The 19,667-nt window shown below is 43.1% G+C and overlaps 1 protein-coding gene across 1 annotated transcript; it reads right to left on the bottom strand.

Moving 5' to 3' along the window:
- Nucleotides 1-299: 299 nt before the first annotated feature.
- pla2g4ab (phospholipase A2, group IVAb (cytosolic, calcium-dependent)) lies at nt 300-18,818 on the bottom strand. Its single transcript, XM_062395207.1, has 19 exons — nt 18,438-18,818; nt 16,581-16,699; nt 15,558-15,639; nt 15,218-15,366; nt 14,859-14,972; nt 14,578-14,615; nt 13,951-14,095; nt 12,686-12,822; nt 12,089-12,311; nt 11,753-11,867; nt 10,430-10,567; nt 10,250-10,339; nt 9,184-9,249; nt 7,343-7,473; nt 7,061-7,172; nt 5,662-5,846; nt 5,368-5,557; nt 3,902-4,059; nt 300-3,200 (listed from the first exon to the last, which is right to left on the bottom strand). The coding sequence occupies exons 2-19, from the start codon at nt 16,596-16,598 to the stop codon at nt 3,063-3,065; spliced, it is 2,229 nt and encodes a 742-aa protein (XP_062251191.1). The 5' UTR covers nt 16,599-16,699; nt 18,438-18,818; the 3' UTR covers nt 300-3,062.
- Between the last annotated feature and the right edge of the window lie 849 nt (nt 18,819-19,667).

Raw genomic sequence — 19,667 nt, forward strand, 5'->3', positions numbered from 1 at the left:
GCTTTTTGATCCTATTGATTAGCAGCTGTTATGTGATAATACCACTGACGGAAATAAATCCAGTCAGAGTTGATATTTTGCCAAAGGGACCAAACAAAGCAACACACATTTCCCCTCTGTGAGAGATGAGGCCTGCAGTCACTGAGACGCACACGTGACCGGCTTCATGGGACGATTTGAAAATCCATGTTTGAAACATGCTGACGCTGCAACCTGCTCCTTCTCCACAGCTGCTGTTACTTCAGGAAGGGTCTCGTAGATACAGGTGAGGGGGGGTGAAACATTTCAACAAAAAATCATTACACCGTTGTAAAGTCTCTTTATTATTTGATTCTTTATAATCACATAAACATTGTGAATGTCATGCTTGGCCAGTTATAATACGAACAGTTCAAGATCTCGCTGGTATTTTCTATACTTGACTTTCTAGAGATGACTAGCATTTTATGCATCTGTAAACAACGTGAAAAAAATTCTAAAATGTAATATGACAAAGAATGTACAGAATAAAACATCAGTTCACGTTTGCTTACGTAAACGTACGTACAATAGTTTAACATGGCAGCTTGACAGGATTCATAAAATGATCATTGCTTCTTTCGCTGCACAGAGATTTGAGTCTGTTCTCGGTCGTAAAGAAATATTTCTTATATATTTGCTTAACGTAGCTTAGCATAGAGACTGAAAACAAAGGGAAACATCTAGCCTGGGTCTGCCCGAAGCTATAGCCACCTACCAGCACCTCTCAGTTTTGAATGCTATGATCACAGACTGTACATATAACATGACACCTCCGATAAAGTGATGCAAAATCAACTTGATCGCCCCCTAGTGGCTGCCAGCAATATAGATTATAAATTCTCCCTCCTCTATGTTAGTGGATGGGACATAAGCCAAACTAAAAAGTAAAAAAAAACTCAAACATGCTTTAGGTTGTTCTTATTAAAAAAATGTTTTGTCTTAATTACATATATAAAAAAGGAGCGAAGTGTAATGATTGGCAGCTGAGACTGACTCCTGATTGGCTGAGTGTGAGACTTCAATAGCACAGCCCCATCCCCGTCTTCACGCAAAATGGCAGTGTTCATATCCAAGACATTTAGACCTCCTTTCTGGACAGTGGGAGCAAGTGGAGACGTTCATCTTTATATTCAGAGAATAGTTTGGACAGATCCAGGTGAGTCAATGAGCGAGTCACATCCGGGAACGGCTTTTAAATCTGCGGATTACAATTAACCACATCGAGTAGCTAACTGGAGACTCTAGAAAAGAGCACCAGTGAATATGATGGACACGGATGAAAAATAATTAATTTAATCATCAAAATCTATTTGTATCATATATGATGTGATTGGTGTTAATTCTTCTTTGACAACATTAACACACTTCACTATGAATGAAAGTGGGAATGAGTAACAGAGGCTTGTGAAACAGCGGAGCCCAGACGTGATGTCATGACTTTGGCTTCCACTGACACATATGACACTGGTATCAAATAAATGAAAGCGGATACGCAACAAAACAAATTTCCAAATAACTAATAAAAAAGCAAAAATCATTATCAAGAAAATGCTGATGATTACGGAAAACACAATGAAACACAATGCAAACCAGGTGCCAAAAAAAGTCATAACTCTGTCATAACTCTGAAGAAAACGCTTTTATTCTCAAATTCTTGCAAACCAGTGGGGCTGGAACTCGAGTATAAAGAGGTCGGAAGCACTTCAGTGTAAAATTCCACTGATCTGTGTGCAGCCTTCGGGCCCCTGCAGGTATAGGTGTAGTGTGTCAGATTCCAGGTCTCCACTGCTGCAGGTGTAGGTGTAGTGTGTAAAATTCCACTGAGTGCAGCAAAGAACCACCATTTTCAGCCCGAGCCGCCCGTCATCCCACCGGGGGAGGTCGGAGAAGTCCCGCCGCGAGCCGGATTCGTCGGACGAGCAAATGACCTCGGAGAATTCAATTGCGTCTGGAAGTCGGCCTGAAACAACACGGTCAGGAAAATAAACACAACCTCATCCTACTGGCGAGATACAGGGAGAGAGAGAGAGCAGCAGAAGGAAAAGAAGCGGAACTGTTTCTATGGTGTCAAGTTTTGTTTTCCCAAAATGGTGGCTTTAATGTGAGGCACTCCCTCCGGGGGAGCAGGGAGTGCTCCTTCCCAGTAGGTGGGTAAACAACATCACTGAGATGTTTGAGGTATCCAGAGGGGGGGTAGCACTTGGCGTGTTTAGGAGTTGCCATAAAACAAAAACCGTGGTTACGAGCTCCTCTTCCATGTTTTCAAACAGGATTTCGTGTTTAGACGAGACGCCAAGGTTTAAAAACAGATACAGGGAGAACAAAAGGAATCGCGAGGTCTAGTCGCACGATCGATACACGAGAGTTCAGCTCCGGTGCAGGTTCACTCACACAGCACGGCGCCTTCAAACCTCATCGGAAACATGCAAATGCAGCTGCGCTCTAGGCGGCGTGAACCGAAGCCAAGAGGCGTCCACATAAAATAGGAATGTTTTAGCAGGAGTGGAAATTTCACACGATTCACCGAAGTGAGGCGGACGAGCAGACTTATATGTATATATATATAGAACTGCTCGAAACTCAGTAAATATTAAAAAAAATGAAAGACAGATTTCACAGTCTTGTGTAGTTTGTGATGGAGCCAGATGTGACCTGCAACAACCCACTCACCCTGCAGAGGTTTTCGACATCCAGTCTTTCCCCAGTCGCCCACATGCACAACACTCATCGGCTGCTTTGAGGTCAGTAAACACCAACAGCAGCCACATCGGTGCAAATAAAACCAGATGAAAATTCTAACTGTGTTGTACATGAACGCTCTAACAGTAAACATGAAGGTTCTTTAGCGACACAAAATCTGAGTTGAACAAATCCTCCTGGTGGAAAAAAAGCACACAGGGAGGAGATGGACATGATGGCACTTTCCAAAAAGAAAATGATTTATGTTAAGGTAGAATCTACACAGACAAAAAAATCCCTAAAGTCCACTGATCCACAGTCTCCAACTTTACGGCCAAACAAGCGAACGAGGCTACTGTTTCTCATTTCCCAAGGGTTGCCAAGGCTTCGGGGGGGGACCTCTTCTTCTTCGGGGTCTCGCTGAGGGAGAAGGAGCGGGAGGGGCTGGAGGGGCTCTCCTTACGGGAGACGATGCACTCCTTGATGGCGTCTTTGATCACCTGCGAGAGACAAACACACAAACTGTCAGGTACCGTAAATGAGGACAAATCCATCCCATCCATCAAGCTTCCTTTCAATAAGTAATTCATTGTCAATCATTACATATCACCCGTTTTTTTACAGCTTTAAATATCAATTAAACCTCAACTTATCATAGAAAATCTACCTGAAATGACAGAAATCATCTTTTAAAACACATGTACTCTTGAGTTTTGGTCCATGTCCCATCCACTAACATGGAGGGGGCAGGATTTATGACTTATGCTGCAGCCAGACACCGGGTGGCCATTGAGATGCTTTGGCTTGAGCCGACCTTCCGGTGAAATGAAATATTCTCGGCATCTGAGTCGCTCCTCCGTGAGGAAGTGACTCATGTCGGCCATGAAAGTCAGTATGACCCGCACAGCGACACACCTACGGCAGACGCGCCACAACATGTGCCAACCCGTGAGAGACGGGCCTTTGGGATTTGGACGTGTTGCACAATGAATTCATATTTGTGGTGTGACAACATAGAGATGCAAAACTGAATGAAGGAGTGAATGACTGGGTGCAGGTAAGGCCATTAATCATCAGCCCACTTAGCGACCTTGAAAAACTATATACTTATAATAAATCACTACTGGGCCAGAGATATTATCAGTTTTTTTCATTCCTCCAGGTGAACATCCTGTAGTAAAACCACAGGGGGCGAACTGACCTCCAGGTTGTTTAGAGTGTTGAACTCCATCAGGTCATGGAGTCGGGTGAAGGCCTGGTTGGAGTACTGGAAATTAAAGGTGGAGAAAGGCGATTCCGGGTCGTCGAAGATGTCGAAGTCTGCAAACTCCTTGTCCTTCTCAGTCTCTCTGGGGACACCTGTAAGTACATTTATAGTTATTAATGAGTCAGTGGGAAAACTGGGACAAATTACATAGATAAATATTGCATGTTTAGTTTAAAAGTTCAATATTGAAGCAAGTGTTAACAAATCATCCTTTCTCCGAGGTCACTTTATCAACTTTTTCCCATTTCTCACTGAATTGTTTTCCGAACACTTCTTGTCTGTGTTGGTTTTAAGGATTAAGGTCCAAGTTGATTGTTTTTGATTGGACTGATATTGTTATATCAAAAGTTGTTTTATTGTCTTGTAGACAATCGCTATGAAAAACTTCATTCTAATCTGGAATTTATTACACTGAAGGCTCTTCCTAATCCCAGCCTCTTATTAATCCAGGTTTAGGTCAAGCATTCAGAAAGCACTGGCTTGTGCTTCCACAGAGGACGGGTTCAAGGAGCTGAGGGCACAGCTCCTCACCTATACTCAACTTAACATGCATTTGAGATTGTAGATCTTTGTGGATCTTTTTAACAGTGGATGCTCACTTTTCTCAAAAAGTTGTGTCTATTTACATTTCGTTTATCATCTGCAAAGAGCAATAAATAAGTTTTACTGTTTTATTACTGGTGTAAAGATGTAAGGCTGCAGGCAGGAAGGCATTATCTCTTTGAAAATGCAGATACCGAGTCATGAGCCCATTCCATACTGACCAACTTCCTTTTTCCACTAATAGGAAGTCCATGTATGGTATTAGTCCTTCCTATCTCTTTTGGATTTGAGTGCAGAACGCTTATGTAACGTCCATAAACACACTGCGGATGTGTGTGGGCTGACGGCCGGCTAAATGTAAAGTTAGTTTGTCTTTGTGTGTCTCATGATGTATGTCATGTTTACACACAGAGCTCTCCCACTGCAGCGAGAGATTCTCCCCTGACACCTGGCTCCATGAGGAACCATAATTCAACGGGGCGGCTCATAAAACACAGAGGGGTCACATCTTACGTGTACTGAGGGAGGGAAGCCTATCGACACACACACACACATACACACACACACACACAGACACACACTCACATCATTTCCAGTAGAAATGCACAGCGACCCGTAGCAGCTTTTTTTTACCAGGGTCACTCAGATGTGGGGGCCCAACTTTTAGAATAACATGAAACAATTCTCTGCGTTCAACTGATTCCACAGCACAACTTCGAGGAAGAGATGCCTCATGTGTCATGCCGGTAAACCAGCTTTATTGTAATAACAGTCTTGGTGTAACACCCCCCCCCCCCCCCCCCCCTCCTTCCCTCACACATGCTGTGGAAAAGTCCCCGAACACTCCACACACTTACCAGGCGCTTTGAATTTCCTGAAGTTGATGTTGACCAGGACAAAGTGGATGATGGTCGGGCAGTTCTTCTCTCCTTTCTTTGGTTTGAAAACGTAGCATTCCTTCAGGCCCTCGCGGTCAAAGACTTTGGGGTCGATCTTGGGGAACTGGAGCTTGTTCATTCGAGCCCACTTCTCTGCAAGCAGCAGCTCCTGTGGGACACATTCACGAATCAGATAAAACCCTGGTCTCCACCGCTCGTTTGCGCGGATCATTTTGAACAATTTGTGATGGCAAAACAAAGACAAGTTCTGACCTTGAACGGGGGGCTGGAGTCACTCGGCCGGGCAGAGAAGTCGAAGGAGATGATGAGGTCGACGCCACGCTGCGGCCGCAGGATGAGAGGGTAGGGCAGGTTGTAGGTCAGACCGCTGTCCACCACATGGATCTTCTTACTCTTCACATCCAGGGGCTCGTAGATACGATCGAACTCGTCCGGGTCTGAGGAAAAACACACAGAATCATCAGACGAATGGAAACGTGAATGGAAAATGGAAGAATGTCGTATGCAACCGAATTTTATTCCACATGTCTGACTGGAATAATTTAACTGTGTAACACGTCACCCACGCAAGTCTGGGTTGGTAATAGTTGAAATGTTTTCACAGTGATTCCACAACACACCCGCGTTTCAGCACCGGCAAATAACAGGTGTTTAAAATGACAACGTGCAATGTGAAAGAAGTCGCTGAAGCATTAAGTGAAAACGCTTTGCACTTCACGGTCATTTTTGGTTCCCTCTCACCTTCTGATTCCTTCCTCTTAGATTCAGGAAATACATCAACAAAAACACACGTACACTAACTGCTCCCAGACACAGTGGGAGACTAGCGGTTGAAAGAAGTGAAGCATTCAGCTCAAGTGACGGATATTTCCCTCCGACTTTGGCAGACACCGAAAGTGTCTTCAGTTCGTAAAAAGGGCGTGTGTCCACTGTCAGTCATTGTCAATTCAACTACTGTATTTGCAATTTTTTTTTAATAAAGTGCAGAGTAAAAACAGTTGTTTAAACTTAACAACTAAAATCACTGTTCAGGCTCATCTGGACTGAAACAAAAAGATTTTGGTCAGACAAATGTTCTAGTGCATGGGACGAGGCACCTTTCACATCTTATTATTATTTTTTCTTATTTTTATTCGGACTAAACTGAAAAGTTGAAATGTTTAGACCAAACTAGAGAGATCTAGAAGTGTCCAAAAAATGGTGTTTAACTTTCCAACACAGAGAGCCGTGCGACGTACAGAGTATAAATCCAGAAAATAATGATTGACAGTTGTGTACATTTTTGAGCAGCTGGTTTAGTACAGAACATACATTGAGGCTATATTTGATAGCAGGCTTTAACTAAACTTACATGCCCATGCATTTCCAAGCAAATGCATGCACAGGGTTCTACACTGTTACTCTTATCTGTCTCCAAAATTGTCAGCATCATTCCTGATGTGTATGACATAATTGTGACGAAAATGTGGAGTCAAAACCTAAAGATTATTATGTCCTGTCTTGTTTTTGACGGCAAAAAAGAAACGTGCCAGCCAAAACTCTCGCTTTTTTCTGTACCCCAGGCCGTGTCTCTGTGGGAACATGTAAAGTTTGTGAATCTATCCTTTAGGTCTGGATCGGGCGAAATGTGACGATATGTCAGCATTCTTACCCGTGACGGCATCAACCTCCTCCTCAGGTGGAGACGCGTGACACGGGACCTCGTTGGCCGGAGAGAAGGGGATGCTGGTGTTCAGGTTCAAGCCCAGCATGAAGTTATGCACCTGGTGACACAGGGAGATGGTATCACGGAGAGAGACAGAGGCAGGTTGGTGTGAATTTGACTACAGGAAGTTTTTAAAAAACAAGAATGCAGCACGGAGGACAAGGCAGCGTTTCCTGGGACTCGTTCTCTCGTTGTCGTGCTTTGCGGGGCGTGAACACAGTCAGGTACCTTCCCGGCTCGGCCTTCTCGAGTGTTGAACAGCGAAGAGTCACTGAAGAGCGATGTGATCATCCGCTGGCACCAGCTGGCCTGAGCGGTGCGGTTAAAGTCGTCCTCGGCCTCCTGGTTCTCTCTCCCACCTGAGGGCCAATGGCATGTTGTCAAATCACAAGACAAATGATTGAAGTGTGAATCAGGATCTGTTCCTTTTTCTGCAATAAATCAAGAACTTTCCACTTCAACCGCAACTAAATGAAAACATCTCACCTGATCGCCAAAAAACAATAAATGATAAAGATCTAAATTATAAGATTCACATAACAAAAAGAGAAAAATCTCCAGGTGCACAAGCTTGTCTGGGACTCTGTAATCATGCTTCAATTTTTCCTATCATTTATTTGGGGCCCGTGCTGTTATGTCAAATCAGAAGATGTATCGCTTTTTTTTTTTCCAACATGTATTTGGCCTTTTTCCCATTTCTGGCTTCCATAGTTTATACAAAAACAAGTTATTTCTAACCTGGAGCCTTTCTACTTTGAGCTCTCTACGTCATCTTTGATGCCTCTGAGCCATACACATAGTTGAGACATTTTTTCATTCAAATAACAACACAAGTGCTCAAAGCCTACTTTATTAATAAGTATTTCAGTACAGCTGAACACTGAGTACGTAACCACTGCACCTTCTGCCGAAAACCTACTGAAAACACTCACTTTTTCTTTTTAATCTAATCATTTGCAGAGTAAACTTTAAATAAACGACAAGAGGTTTAACTTTCCTAACAAACGCATGTTAGGAAAAAATGCTTAATCTCCTTTCTCCTCCTGTGTATCCTCCTGATCGCTAAGAACCGATTCTGCATGTGAATATGGAGAATCTGAAGTTGCCCTCTGGTTTCAGATTCACCAATCACCAATCTGCATGATCGGGCAAATAGCAATCTGTACTGTAAAGCACTTTGAGTGGTCATCAAGACTAGAAATGGGCCTTTTACCATTTAGCCTCTTTGTTAGAGATTAACCAAAATGTCATCTGTACTTCACCTACAAAGAGCGTCACTGTTTGTGTTTAGAGTGGAAAACCTTTAGCTTGTGTGATGGAAGAAACTAAACAGAACCAAAGTCTTGGCCCAGACATCGACTCTCGACCCCTGAAGCTTGTATAAATCATCGTGGTCAAACGACAGCCGATGGGTTCCTTGATTCCCAGAACCTTCATGCCCCTGTGCTCCCGGTTCGTCCTCATCCACCTGGCCTGGTTTCAAAACTCACCACCGACCCACTCTCCTACCAGACCCCTACCAGAACCTCGGGCTGTCGGTTCCGGATCAGATTGAGAACACTACAACCCCCAACCTGTCCTGTGTAGAACCCAGCTCTGCACTCCTGGAGAAGCAGTTTGAGACTCCTTAAAATAAATTCTCTTAAAGCTTTTGAACTTGTTTTTCTGCAGTTGGAGTTCAGTCAATTCCAAAACATTAACAAACCTATCAGAGCTGATTTCAATTCTGTAGCGTACAACAAGATTTAACTGGTGACATTTGTACAAAGAAAGATATTGTTCTATCTCCAAGGCCATTGTTTCCTGTCTGTCTATTTTTATCTTAGCTCTACGGTTTCCCTCAAAGCTCAACTTAGAAATATTATTTTAGTCCCTCAAAGCGTCTCAAACTATTTTATCAATGAGATCATTTAAGAATCGACTTTCACTCAGACGTAAGAAGGGGCCAAACGGTTTTTCGACACCACTCGCAGTCACGCATGGGGCTAAATTTAATATTGTGCACAAAGAGGTGTCTGGTGTCTGAGCTGCTCGTATAACTGCACGATACATATTTGACTGTGGCTCACCTTTGCGCGGCTCGTCCTCATTGTCCATGCTGTCCTCTCCGACAATGTGCTGGGGTTTGATCTGCTCTGTAAGGCACGAAGCAACAAGGTCAAACCAGGCTCATGTGCACCGCACGTCACCGCTGCATCTGACTAAAAGGGTTTGCTTCAGCTATGTGACATTATCAAATTCACAGCTTATTGTTTGTCTCTATCAAAATATAACTGCTGAGAGAAATACTATACACCTAATAAAACAACATGTTCTTACAGTGGGACAAATTGTGTAAAGGTCACCGCACACAGATGCGTCCTAGCGTGACAACCGTCCGATGAGCTGTCAGAGTAAGATCAGGAAGCTAATACCTCACTCAAACAAACACAAACAATCACACACTTCTGTTGGGCTGGTTTCAGCGCAGCTATTTTTACTCACTGGTGTCGTTTTGTGTGAAAATAGAGCGTAAGAAAAAACAAATGACAAAAGGATCTCGGAGGAGTCGGAATGTCCGTTTCAGGAGGACGGGTATAATGTCGCCTCTACTAAAGGGTCAACATCTTTTTCAAGTATCCTACAGTCTGTACTTTGTATTTATGTACAGTACATTAAAGTGTATAAATATGTTGTTTGGATTTACAGAAATATGGATTTGTTTATAAGCCTGTTTTTATTCTTACAGTTTTCCGGCTCCAAGAAAGGCTTTTATTTTTCTCAGGAGATCCTGAATCAAATGTTGAATAAGACGTCAGAGTGACACAAAACCACGTGGAGCGTTGTTTTCAACTGCACTCAAGAGTGGTGAAAACTGGTACTAGTATTTGAACAATTTGCTGTTAAAATCCGTTGGCTTGCAGCTTGCAGCTTGCAGCTTGCAGCTTTCTCTTCAGCATATTTTGATCAAGTTTTGCAACACTACACAATCAAAATATTATTATAAACAGTCCCTTTAGAGGCTGTTGTAAATATTGCAGTCAGATCCTGTGATCTGTTCTCAGCAGGTCAAGAATTAACTATTTCAAATGTGAAGCCAAAGTGGATGAAAAGTCAATAAAACTCCTCAGAGAAGAGGAACATTTGAGCGATTACCTAACTCCTCCTCCATGGTGCTGCCACCGACTGTGTCCTTGACTCCCAGCACTCTGTTAAACAGAATGGAGAAGGCACTTCCCCATATACCTGAAACACACAGAGAGAGAACAGTGTGAACAAGGTGGTTTGGAGAACGTTTGGTTCAGTGCTGCAGGGGAAAGCGTCTCTCGGACTCACCCATCAGAAAGTGAAGAGGGTTCTCCTGGTATCTCTTCACAGCTGTTCCCATGAAGAACTTGCTCCCGAACAGGTCTGGGGTCATGAAGGTGCCGTACTTTGCCATCCCAATTTCATACGGGCTGAACTCCACCCAGTCTACAGGTTGAATTGTAAAAAGAAATAAACAAACAACATAGAATATTGAATATAGGAGCAAAAGAATAGAGAGCTGCCAGGTGCACAGGAATCTGATGTAACTGGGAGTTCATCAAGGGCCAAAATAAAATTAATGATGGCTCTTCCCAGAGAAAGTGGTAGCAGAGGCCAGAATAGACAAATGATTTGGAAAGTCCCAGCTCTGAACTCCAGTTTGAGATCCTGAAAACTTTACCATGAGCTCATTTTCCTCTCAGTTTGTGTGTCTGCCGTTTGAGTCCAGTCAACTCAAAACATTGACAAACCCAACGTAAGACATTTCAGGAGGAGGAAGAGGCTCCAAAGATTTGTCAGTAAAAGTGGTCTAGACTGATTTCAACAAAGTTTATTTTAGTTACACTTTCAATGAGTGTGTGTGAGTGTGTGTGAGTGTGGGAGTCCGGCCTTGATGCATATCACTGTGACACTGCACAACATAACTCTCTCCACAGTATGAATCATGAGTCCTACAATCTGAGGGATATGTTATCACTGTGAATCCTCTTTTTTTTACTTTTTTTCTAAGCGAATGAGTGCAGGAGTATTTCTCCAGTATTGCAACTACAGAGATTAGATCTTTGTGAAGAGCTCAACATCGAATAAATAGATATCATGGAGCTTGAAACGAAAACATCCTCACAGACTGTCTTCGTTTATTTTCTACAGAGGAGCTTTAGAAAGTGTCCGCAAAGCACATGACCCACTTGAAGACAAACTGTAAAACTATATTTTTAAAGATCCCCTGCAGATTTCATTTCTTTATTTCATTTTCAATATTTATATATTTGTTCCGCTGAGGGTATAGGCAGCATACAGTTGCTGCGCAGGCCACTTCAACAATGAGGAAGTATTGTACAACATCGGACAAACCCAGAGTCCCTCATGGCCTCAGTTCCTCGAAACAGTTCAGTTACTATCACCACAGAGCTGTCACTCCACGACGGCCCACCACGTAGCACGTCCTCTCAGTGCTAGAGGGAAATATGTCCCGCTGGGTTATTTTGCATGTGGCCAAACCCATCTGATAATCTCTGGTTATTCATTACATATGCAAAAAAAAAATGGTCTGCGAGTGAAATGGGACACATGCAACATAAAATGCAACATAAAAGCACGTCCAGAAACGAATAAACGATAGAAATGTACCTGCAAACATGAGTTCAGAGACATCTGGCTTGACGTGCAGACACGTGAAGAGAGGGAGCGGAGACTGGGCCTGGTCTATTTTACCCTGGATGTCACTCAGCTTGATGTCCATCCTCTGGTGGTTGAGAGAACAGTTTTTAAATTGTTTACACACTTTCATTTTACGCACAAAAATGTTAATGTTGTGGGGACAAGAGACGACAGAAGAAAAGAGAAGATATGAAAGAGGAACTGGGGGGTGAAGACGAGTGTTGCTGTAGCGGTGAGCAATAAGAAGATGGACAAATAAGGAAATCCTTTCAAATTAAACCAAACAACAGCTGTCTGGCGACTCACCGCAGGTACGAGCGTCTCTCCTATGAGCATACCGAAGATGTCAGTGAAGGTAACAGGCTGCCCTAAGGCCTTTTTGCTCCACAGGGCCTGGATGTAGTTGGTGATGTGCTGGGGCATCAGCAGCCTCAGGGGGTTACCGCTAACTCTTTTCATCAGCTCCTTGTTGATGTCACTTGGGCCCTTATCTGGGAAGTCGGGGTGGGAATAGAGAGCGGACATGTACCTACAGGGATTAAGAGGCAGGGAGAAAGTTACAGATTGCACAAATCCAAATGCAAGGTTGTTAAATCAGTTAAAACATGCTTAAACCTCAGGTTGGTGCAGGAAACGATGCACTCATTAGGAAGTTATATCCACTAAGTCACTCCACAAATATGAAGATGGAGAATAGAATATGCCTCGGGTAATAACTCGATGACAGCTTCATACCAGACGAGGAGACAGGAAGGATTGCCAGAGCAAGCGAGGAGGCAACGCAGAAGAAGAAAGGACAACAAGAAAAGGATACAAGAGAGTCAAGTGTCTTTAGAAACAAAGGAGGTCAGAGAAAGGCCGCGTGTGAAGTGAGAGAAGATCGTGGGAGAAATACAAACTGACCATGTGGATCCGGAGAGGCCGGCGACGTACGTGGCACAGTCCAGAACCCCGGACTCAAACAGGGCCTTCATGACGCCCGAGAAGCCGACCATGGCCCGGAACCCGCCTCCAGAACCTGCGATGGCTATCACTGGAACCTGCCACACACACACAAACACGCAAACACACACCAAGAGAGAGTCAAAATGTGTAGAAGATGGAGTTGTGTTTAGTTATCCAATTACATAAATACTCAGCCGGGAGTCTCACATTCACATTAAGGCATTTTTGGCTCTACGATAACTCTCTCTGTGCCACATGGCTTCCTGCCTGGGCTCCGTGTTTAATCTCATGGTCAGTTCAGAATATTTTGACAGAAATTATTCAAACTGTGTCATCCTGGACATGATGTGAAGGATAGTTGCAACAGAGCAGAGAGCAGTTTCTGCTTATCTCACCGCTCTGGAGTTTCCTGCATAAACTGAACTTATAAAAAAAAAGAAAAAGAGCCTGGCTGGATATTAGAGCTGGCTCGGCCGGCGTGAAGCCAAAAACAGAACCGAGAGGAAATGAAACTTAGATTGAGAGTAGTGGAGACATGTTCTCATCCCAGTCCTATTTGTGCTATGTCAGCAGGATTACGCAAAAACGACAGAGGAGATTTCCACGACACTTGCTGGGAGGGTTGAGAAATGGGCCAAGAAAGAACCAGTACACTTTTGGTGTGGCTCCGGATTAAGGGCTGGATCCAGGAATCTTTTATTCTTTTCCTTTAGCATTGCCAGACAGCAGCCAGAGCTCAGGCAGCCAAATGAAGTAGTTTAATCCTCGGCACTCCCCATGAGGAAACACAAAATGCCTAAGCACAGGAGGAAGTGCTGATTGACCATATCACAGGTTAATTAACTGGTATTAATAAATAGCAGCAGCAGCATTGACACATAGCATTCAGATGAGCAATAAAGAAGCAGGTTTGAAGCAGACGAAAGTTTACAGTCATGGTTGCACAACGTTTGCAATCTGTCCCTGTTTCCTCTCATTATCCAAAGATATTATAAACTGATGGCTTCAGAATAACTTTATTATTAGATCAAATAAGTGTTAATTGATTGAACAAACACGATATAACATTCAAATTGCTGAGCTGTGGGTTCGGTTCTGAACCGGCACTTTGCTGTGTGTTCTCCGAAAATACAACTAAGCACCTCACAAAAAAAACGATTATAGCCTCAAATATCAACATGTTATATCTATGCTACGGCTTCATGTAGTTGGTCTGTTCCCACCTCATTTGGAGAGCTGGGGAGGAAACGAGGCTTCTCCATGTCCAGCAGCTTCTTGATGCCCAGCATCACTCTGTCTCTGCGGGTTCGTCTGAACTGCTTCTCTTTGTCACACAGAGCCAAGCTGAACCGCAGGTCCAGTTTAGTGCTGCAGACGTAAATGACAGGAGAAAGGTTTGAAAATCTCATAGTAGGAAGGTAAACATGTTTTCTGCTGGGAGACAGACAGAGGATCTGGTTTCTTCATTTTCCAAGCACTGCTGGTGATGCCGGACTGGTCTGGTGAGAAACTCACATCCACAAACACGCATGACCTCTGACCTTTTGCTACCTGCAGACTTGTTATTACTAACCTTTCAAACACAATGGAAATGATGATGCATTTAACTCTCACACAATTATCCTGCTCTTAATGAGTCATGCTGCTTTCAAGTTCTAAATTTAGTTTCTGCACTGCTCTCAGTGAATTCCTATATGTTTTCTGGAATTCCTGTGTGTTCTTGAACCTGTGATGAACTTGTAAACAGAGCATATACATTGGATATAATGGGTAAAACAGGTAAACAATAAATTTCAAAAACAAATACTGCTACAATAAATGTAAAGGCGGATTTAGAAGGGATTACATACCAGATCTCCAGCGACATCTCTAAGTACACTTTGGTTGCCTGTCAAAACAATTAAATATCTTATCATCATAGTACTTCCTGCTGCTGTTATTGCTGTCAACAGCCAAATAAATACATATAAATACAAATAGAAAAGTAATTAGTCACTTTGCATGTGTTTAGATTTCTATAATTTAATTATTGTGTCACAACTGACATCCATTAGCTCTACAAGTATTCTGTCTAATCTAATCTAATAATAATAATAATCTGTGCACATTTACGAGGGATTAAATGTCTTACTTTGCCAATGAGGAAAGCCTCTGTCTTTGTTTGGCCCACTGGGAGCTTGGTGATGTCATAGGACGCCGTCCCGAGTGTCTCATCCATCACATAGTTGGCGTCCATTAATGTTAACTGATTGGAATAAACAACATCATTTCATTTCAACATACACGCTGAGAGCTGCACATTAGTTATTTTAGCCGGTGTGTGAGTTCCCCCGAACAAATTCTAATCAATTCAGATTTGTGGAGAAGTTTTAAAAAGTTCAACGTGAACAAAACTCTTCCTGATTCCACACTGATCCCAACATCTTCCTCCCTATTCCCATTTATCTCCACTGGTGTTGACTTTACTAGACAAGGAAATGCAGGTCTCACCTCCAGGACGTTCTGCAGGTTGGGGTCTAATATGAATTGAAAGGTCTCGTTCCATTTTGGGTTGATGTCGTTGTCAATGTGCTTGGTCCTCTTTCTGCTCTCTGGGGCCGTCGCGATGTACAGCTCCACATACGGATCTGGGGTGTCCACTGCACACACACACACACAAACACAAACACACACACACATTCAACACTCTTACTTAATTAAAGAATTCCAAAGTCAAAGTATCTCTCAGTATAAGTACATTTCAATGCACCACGTTCTAAATACAATGCAGCAGTAACAGGTTTAAATGATAGTATCACACAAATATGAGGTAAGATGTAGTAAGACTCACACAGGTCACCCAGCGCTCCCTTGGTGACGCTCTTAGCCCGAGCCACTGTCACCGTGAATTTGTGAGAAAACTGCTGCTCCACCTGCAGTAAAACAGCTGTTCAGCTCAGTGTTACTCATACAGTCAATGGTGTGGCTTCACTGGGTCCAACAACATTGACGCAAAAGAGATTACTAATCCAAATAGCAAAAAGATAAATAAGCGCATGACGTTTAATTAGAAACATCTGACGTAGACGGGTTCACTGTGGGAGTCTGTGGGAAAATCTTTGGGGGCAGGCAGACCAGGATTAACAAGGGGATTCTGTTGGATCAGGTACTGATCAAATACTTTCGTGGTACTTTAATAAAAATGCATTGAAAGAAGAAAGACAGTGGGGTACTATAGCAACTTTGACAAATGTATATTACTTGAATCGATTTGTATACAATTTGTTTACACTTATCCGTTTGTGTTAATTCTCCCTCTTGTTCTTTAAGTTGAATAAACAGGACATCTATAAAGGACATTTATCTCTCACAAGTTTTCCTTTAGTCCTTCTCAGAAGTCATTGAACCCACATATTGGATTAGGAGCAGAGGCGGTTTTGCATTGTCGCCCTGATGACCGGTCTTTCTTAAGAACTCTTAATCTCTGTGACTGGTCCGTTGCATTTCCGTTTTAAGGTGTGTACATTTTCGGGGGAAGCAAGTAGAGTTACATGATTCCAATGAATCGTGACAAGTGTTTGAATCAGAAAAGGGGTTATGAGACTTTTACCAGATGTAATGAGCTCTGCAGAGCTGTAAATGCAGATATCATGTTTGTTATCTCATATTTTCTGCCTCAACAAATCCTCATCTGACCTTGTCACCAGCTGCAGTGATAACAAACATGACATTGCTGATGAGATGTTTGGTGCAAAATCTGACAAGTCCAGTTTTGCTCGGGGGGGCAAAACCACTGAAATCTCTCTGATTTTGTTTGAACTTGTCTCAGTTTAACTGTCTCCGCACGTAAAATTATATCTATGCCAGTACTCACAATTATGCTGTTAGCCATTGTGTATTATCGGGTGGGGGGTGATTCTCAGAAAAGCCTTTGTCAGAATGGGAAATTGAACTCAGGAGAACATCCCACTCGCGAACTCAAGCGTCCAGAGCCTGGAAGGGGAAACAAAGAAGTTGATTATCAGAGCAAATGTAGAAGATCACAGCTTTTACAGATATATACATGAAAAGAAATCCACTTTTGACCAGAGCTGCCTCTACATCAACAACCAGGCATAGTACTAGAACTGCTTGAAGGGGGAAATCTTCCCTAAAACAAGTCATAGCGACTTTAAAATACATAAGTGGAGCCTTTCACATGTTGAGAGATGAAAGGGAAAGCGTCCTGACAAACCCATGATAATGTTTACAGGTATTTGAGTGTAGGACAAACTTGACCATTGCACCGCTGCCCCCCTCCTCCCGCCCTCCACCTCCAGTGAGAACCTACACTCTTCATGTTCCCCGCCGATGGTGCAATGGCATAGAGGGTTGAACCTTCAAGTACCTGGGTGTAAACACCTAACTGAGGAAGCCACAAATCCTCAAGGACTTCTACCGAGGCCCCACACGGACCGCGAGGGGCTGCAGACAAAACCAGGTGCACCCAGCGAGCACTCACAAGTTTCCTCCGGGTCATAAAGGACGAGACCCATCCTGATCCCTCTCATCTCCTCAGGTCGGAGAGACAGGACTAAGTTAATAAACCGCGCAACAACCCTGTGCAATTCAACACACGAAAAACACAACTCACACACACACAGTAAATGTGAACCTGGGTGTGCTTTTACGGAAGAGATGGTGAGGTGATTATTTTTAGATAAACACACATATACTCCAAAAAGAAATTTGCATGTGGTGTGAGATAGGGTGGGAGGGTGTGTGAATGTACTGTGTGTGTGTGTGTGTGTGTGTGTGTGTGTGTGTGTGTGTGTGTGTGTGTGTTTGTGTGTGTGTGTGTGTGGTAGCATATCAAGGTCAGTGAGTCTTTTCTCACTTGTTCACCAAAGCGTGTCAATACTGAGTGGACTGAGAGCACGTAGAGCGTCTGTGTGTCCACGGCACCGGTCACGTACTGTGCAGCAGCGGTCCAACTCTCCAAGCTGCCAGCTCGCTCTGCCCTTGTTCTGGAGCGCACAATGAGGATGGGTGCATGCAGGCGGCTGGAGTCCGGAGCCAGCTTGACCCAGGGACATTAACCCAGCCACTGCATTTCAGAGGAGGACACTGAAGGTGCGCAACAGAGACACGCAACAAGCAGCCATTCGCTCAGTGTGTGTCTGCGGTGCGAGAAGTCTGCACTCGCACTGGACACAGGGTTGAACTGAAACTCACAGACTCGCTCAGGTTTGCATTAACCTGAATAAAAACATTGCAGAGGAAAATCCTTGCAGAGTCTTATCTGGATTATTTGCTCCTTATACATAACGTGTTATTTATCCACTAGCCGGTTTTGCCTGATTCTTATAGGCTGCAGGTCAGATCTGACGAGGCCTGATGGTACAGTATGGGCGTGCGACATACAGTGATAGATAATATCAGTACCTCTGAGCAATGATTTGAATGTAAAATATGACATTAAATACATCAATATAGACTGTAAAGTAAATAGTTAAGAATAAACACCCTCTTGGTTTTTAATCGTGCCTCGCTTAAGCCTGATCTGCCCTTAAAGGTACTTCTAGAGTTATTAAAAGCGTGTTTTCTGTTTCCTTCTCCTCCGGCGGAGAGTGATCTGCTGAGGAAGACGCGGGTTGAAGCACGACTACTCACTGGAACCGACCTTCCTGTTCCAAATTTGCTAGATCCACACAACTCTTAAGTTACACAGACAAGGAAAGTGGGAACGTACCTCAAGTGTAGCGCGCTATCAACTCACAAATCCTGACATTTGTGTCATGCTGACTGAGAATATGTTCCCTCCGCTGCGGGAGAGGAGAGATGGAGGAGGCGCCTCTTCTCGGCGGCGCAGTACGCACACCCGGCAGTCAGTCAGTCGGTCGGTCGGTCGGTCCGTCCGTCGGTAGGATCGCAGCTGGAGAATCAAAACATCACGAACTTCACGGAACCGAGGAAAAGTTTACACGCTGACACAAAAAGTCGTGACGAACAGCAACGAGTTATAAAAACTTCCGGGCGGCGGTTTAGAGTTTGAGTCACCGGGGGAAAGCTCGCGAGCTGACGAAGGCTTTCCACCTCTCTCCCGGTGAGCAGCCGGTGCGCAACTGCGTCCACCAGGGGCGCGTAAAGTCCGAATAGAGCAGCGTGACGGTCCCCGGAGCATGACACAAAGGTGACGGGAAAGTCAAGATATCTCAAGTCAGACTTTCCCAGTGGGGTTCATGTGTTGGTAACTTCTGGCCAAAGTTTTCAGCCACACATCGAACAGAGAAACATCTGGTTTAAATAGATGGAATTGACGCAGTTATACTTTTCTAAGTGTATTTCTCCTCCATCCCACACTCTCACGACATGTTCTGAAGAAGACCCGGTTATTTCAAGTTGCTAATAAATAATTTACACAATAAAAAGTGAAAGAGCCCAACACAGATCTTGTGCGACTCCGTATAGAATCCATTCAGTTTTCATGAAACCAGTTAAATAAAGATTTGATTATATTCAGAGTATAGTCTTATCTCTTAGAATAAATTAGATCTAGCGCATTAATAAAACAAAAATAACAAAAATATTTTTTATTTCACGGCAATGCAGTATATTATAAATAATCACATGAATCTATAAATAGATAGATATATAGATAGATAATAGATAGATAGATAGATAGATAGATAGATAGATAGATAGATAGATAGATAGATAGATAGATAGATAGATAGATAGATAAACCATTATAACATGCCTCAAAGGAAAACAATTATGAAATAAATAAGTGTTCATACTTATTTATTTCATCTTTAATACGTATGTAAGTCTATAACAGTCCATAATAATATAAACAATATAATGGTTGACTATAAAGTATAAACTACGTTACGCATAGTTTCCTGTTGCATGGGAAATAAATAAATATCTTTTCAGACATCTTATCAAATTGAATATTTTCCACTGGGATATCACCAAT

Source organism: Platichthys flesus, chromosome 9, assembly GCF_949316205.1.
Source record: "Platichthys flesus chromosome 9, fPlaFle2.1, whole genome shotgun sequence".
NCBI lineage: Eukaryota > Metazoa > Chordata > Actinopteri > Pleuronectiformes > Pleuronectidae > Platichthys > Platichthys flesus.

Bases quoted from the DNA above. Each gene is read 5' to 3' on its own strand.
- pla2g4ab (XM_062395207.1), bottom strand. The intron at 10,340-10,429 runs GTGAGTCCGAGA...TGTGTGTTTCAG, and splicing joins CCCTCTTCACTTTCTGATGG to GTATATGGGGAAGTGCCTTC. The intron at 5,558-5,661 runs GTCAGAACTTGT...TGTGTCCCACAG, and splicing joins ACTCCAGCCCCCCGTTCAAG to GAGCTGCTGCTTGCAGAGAA.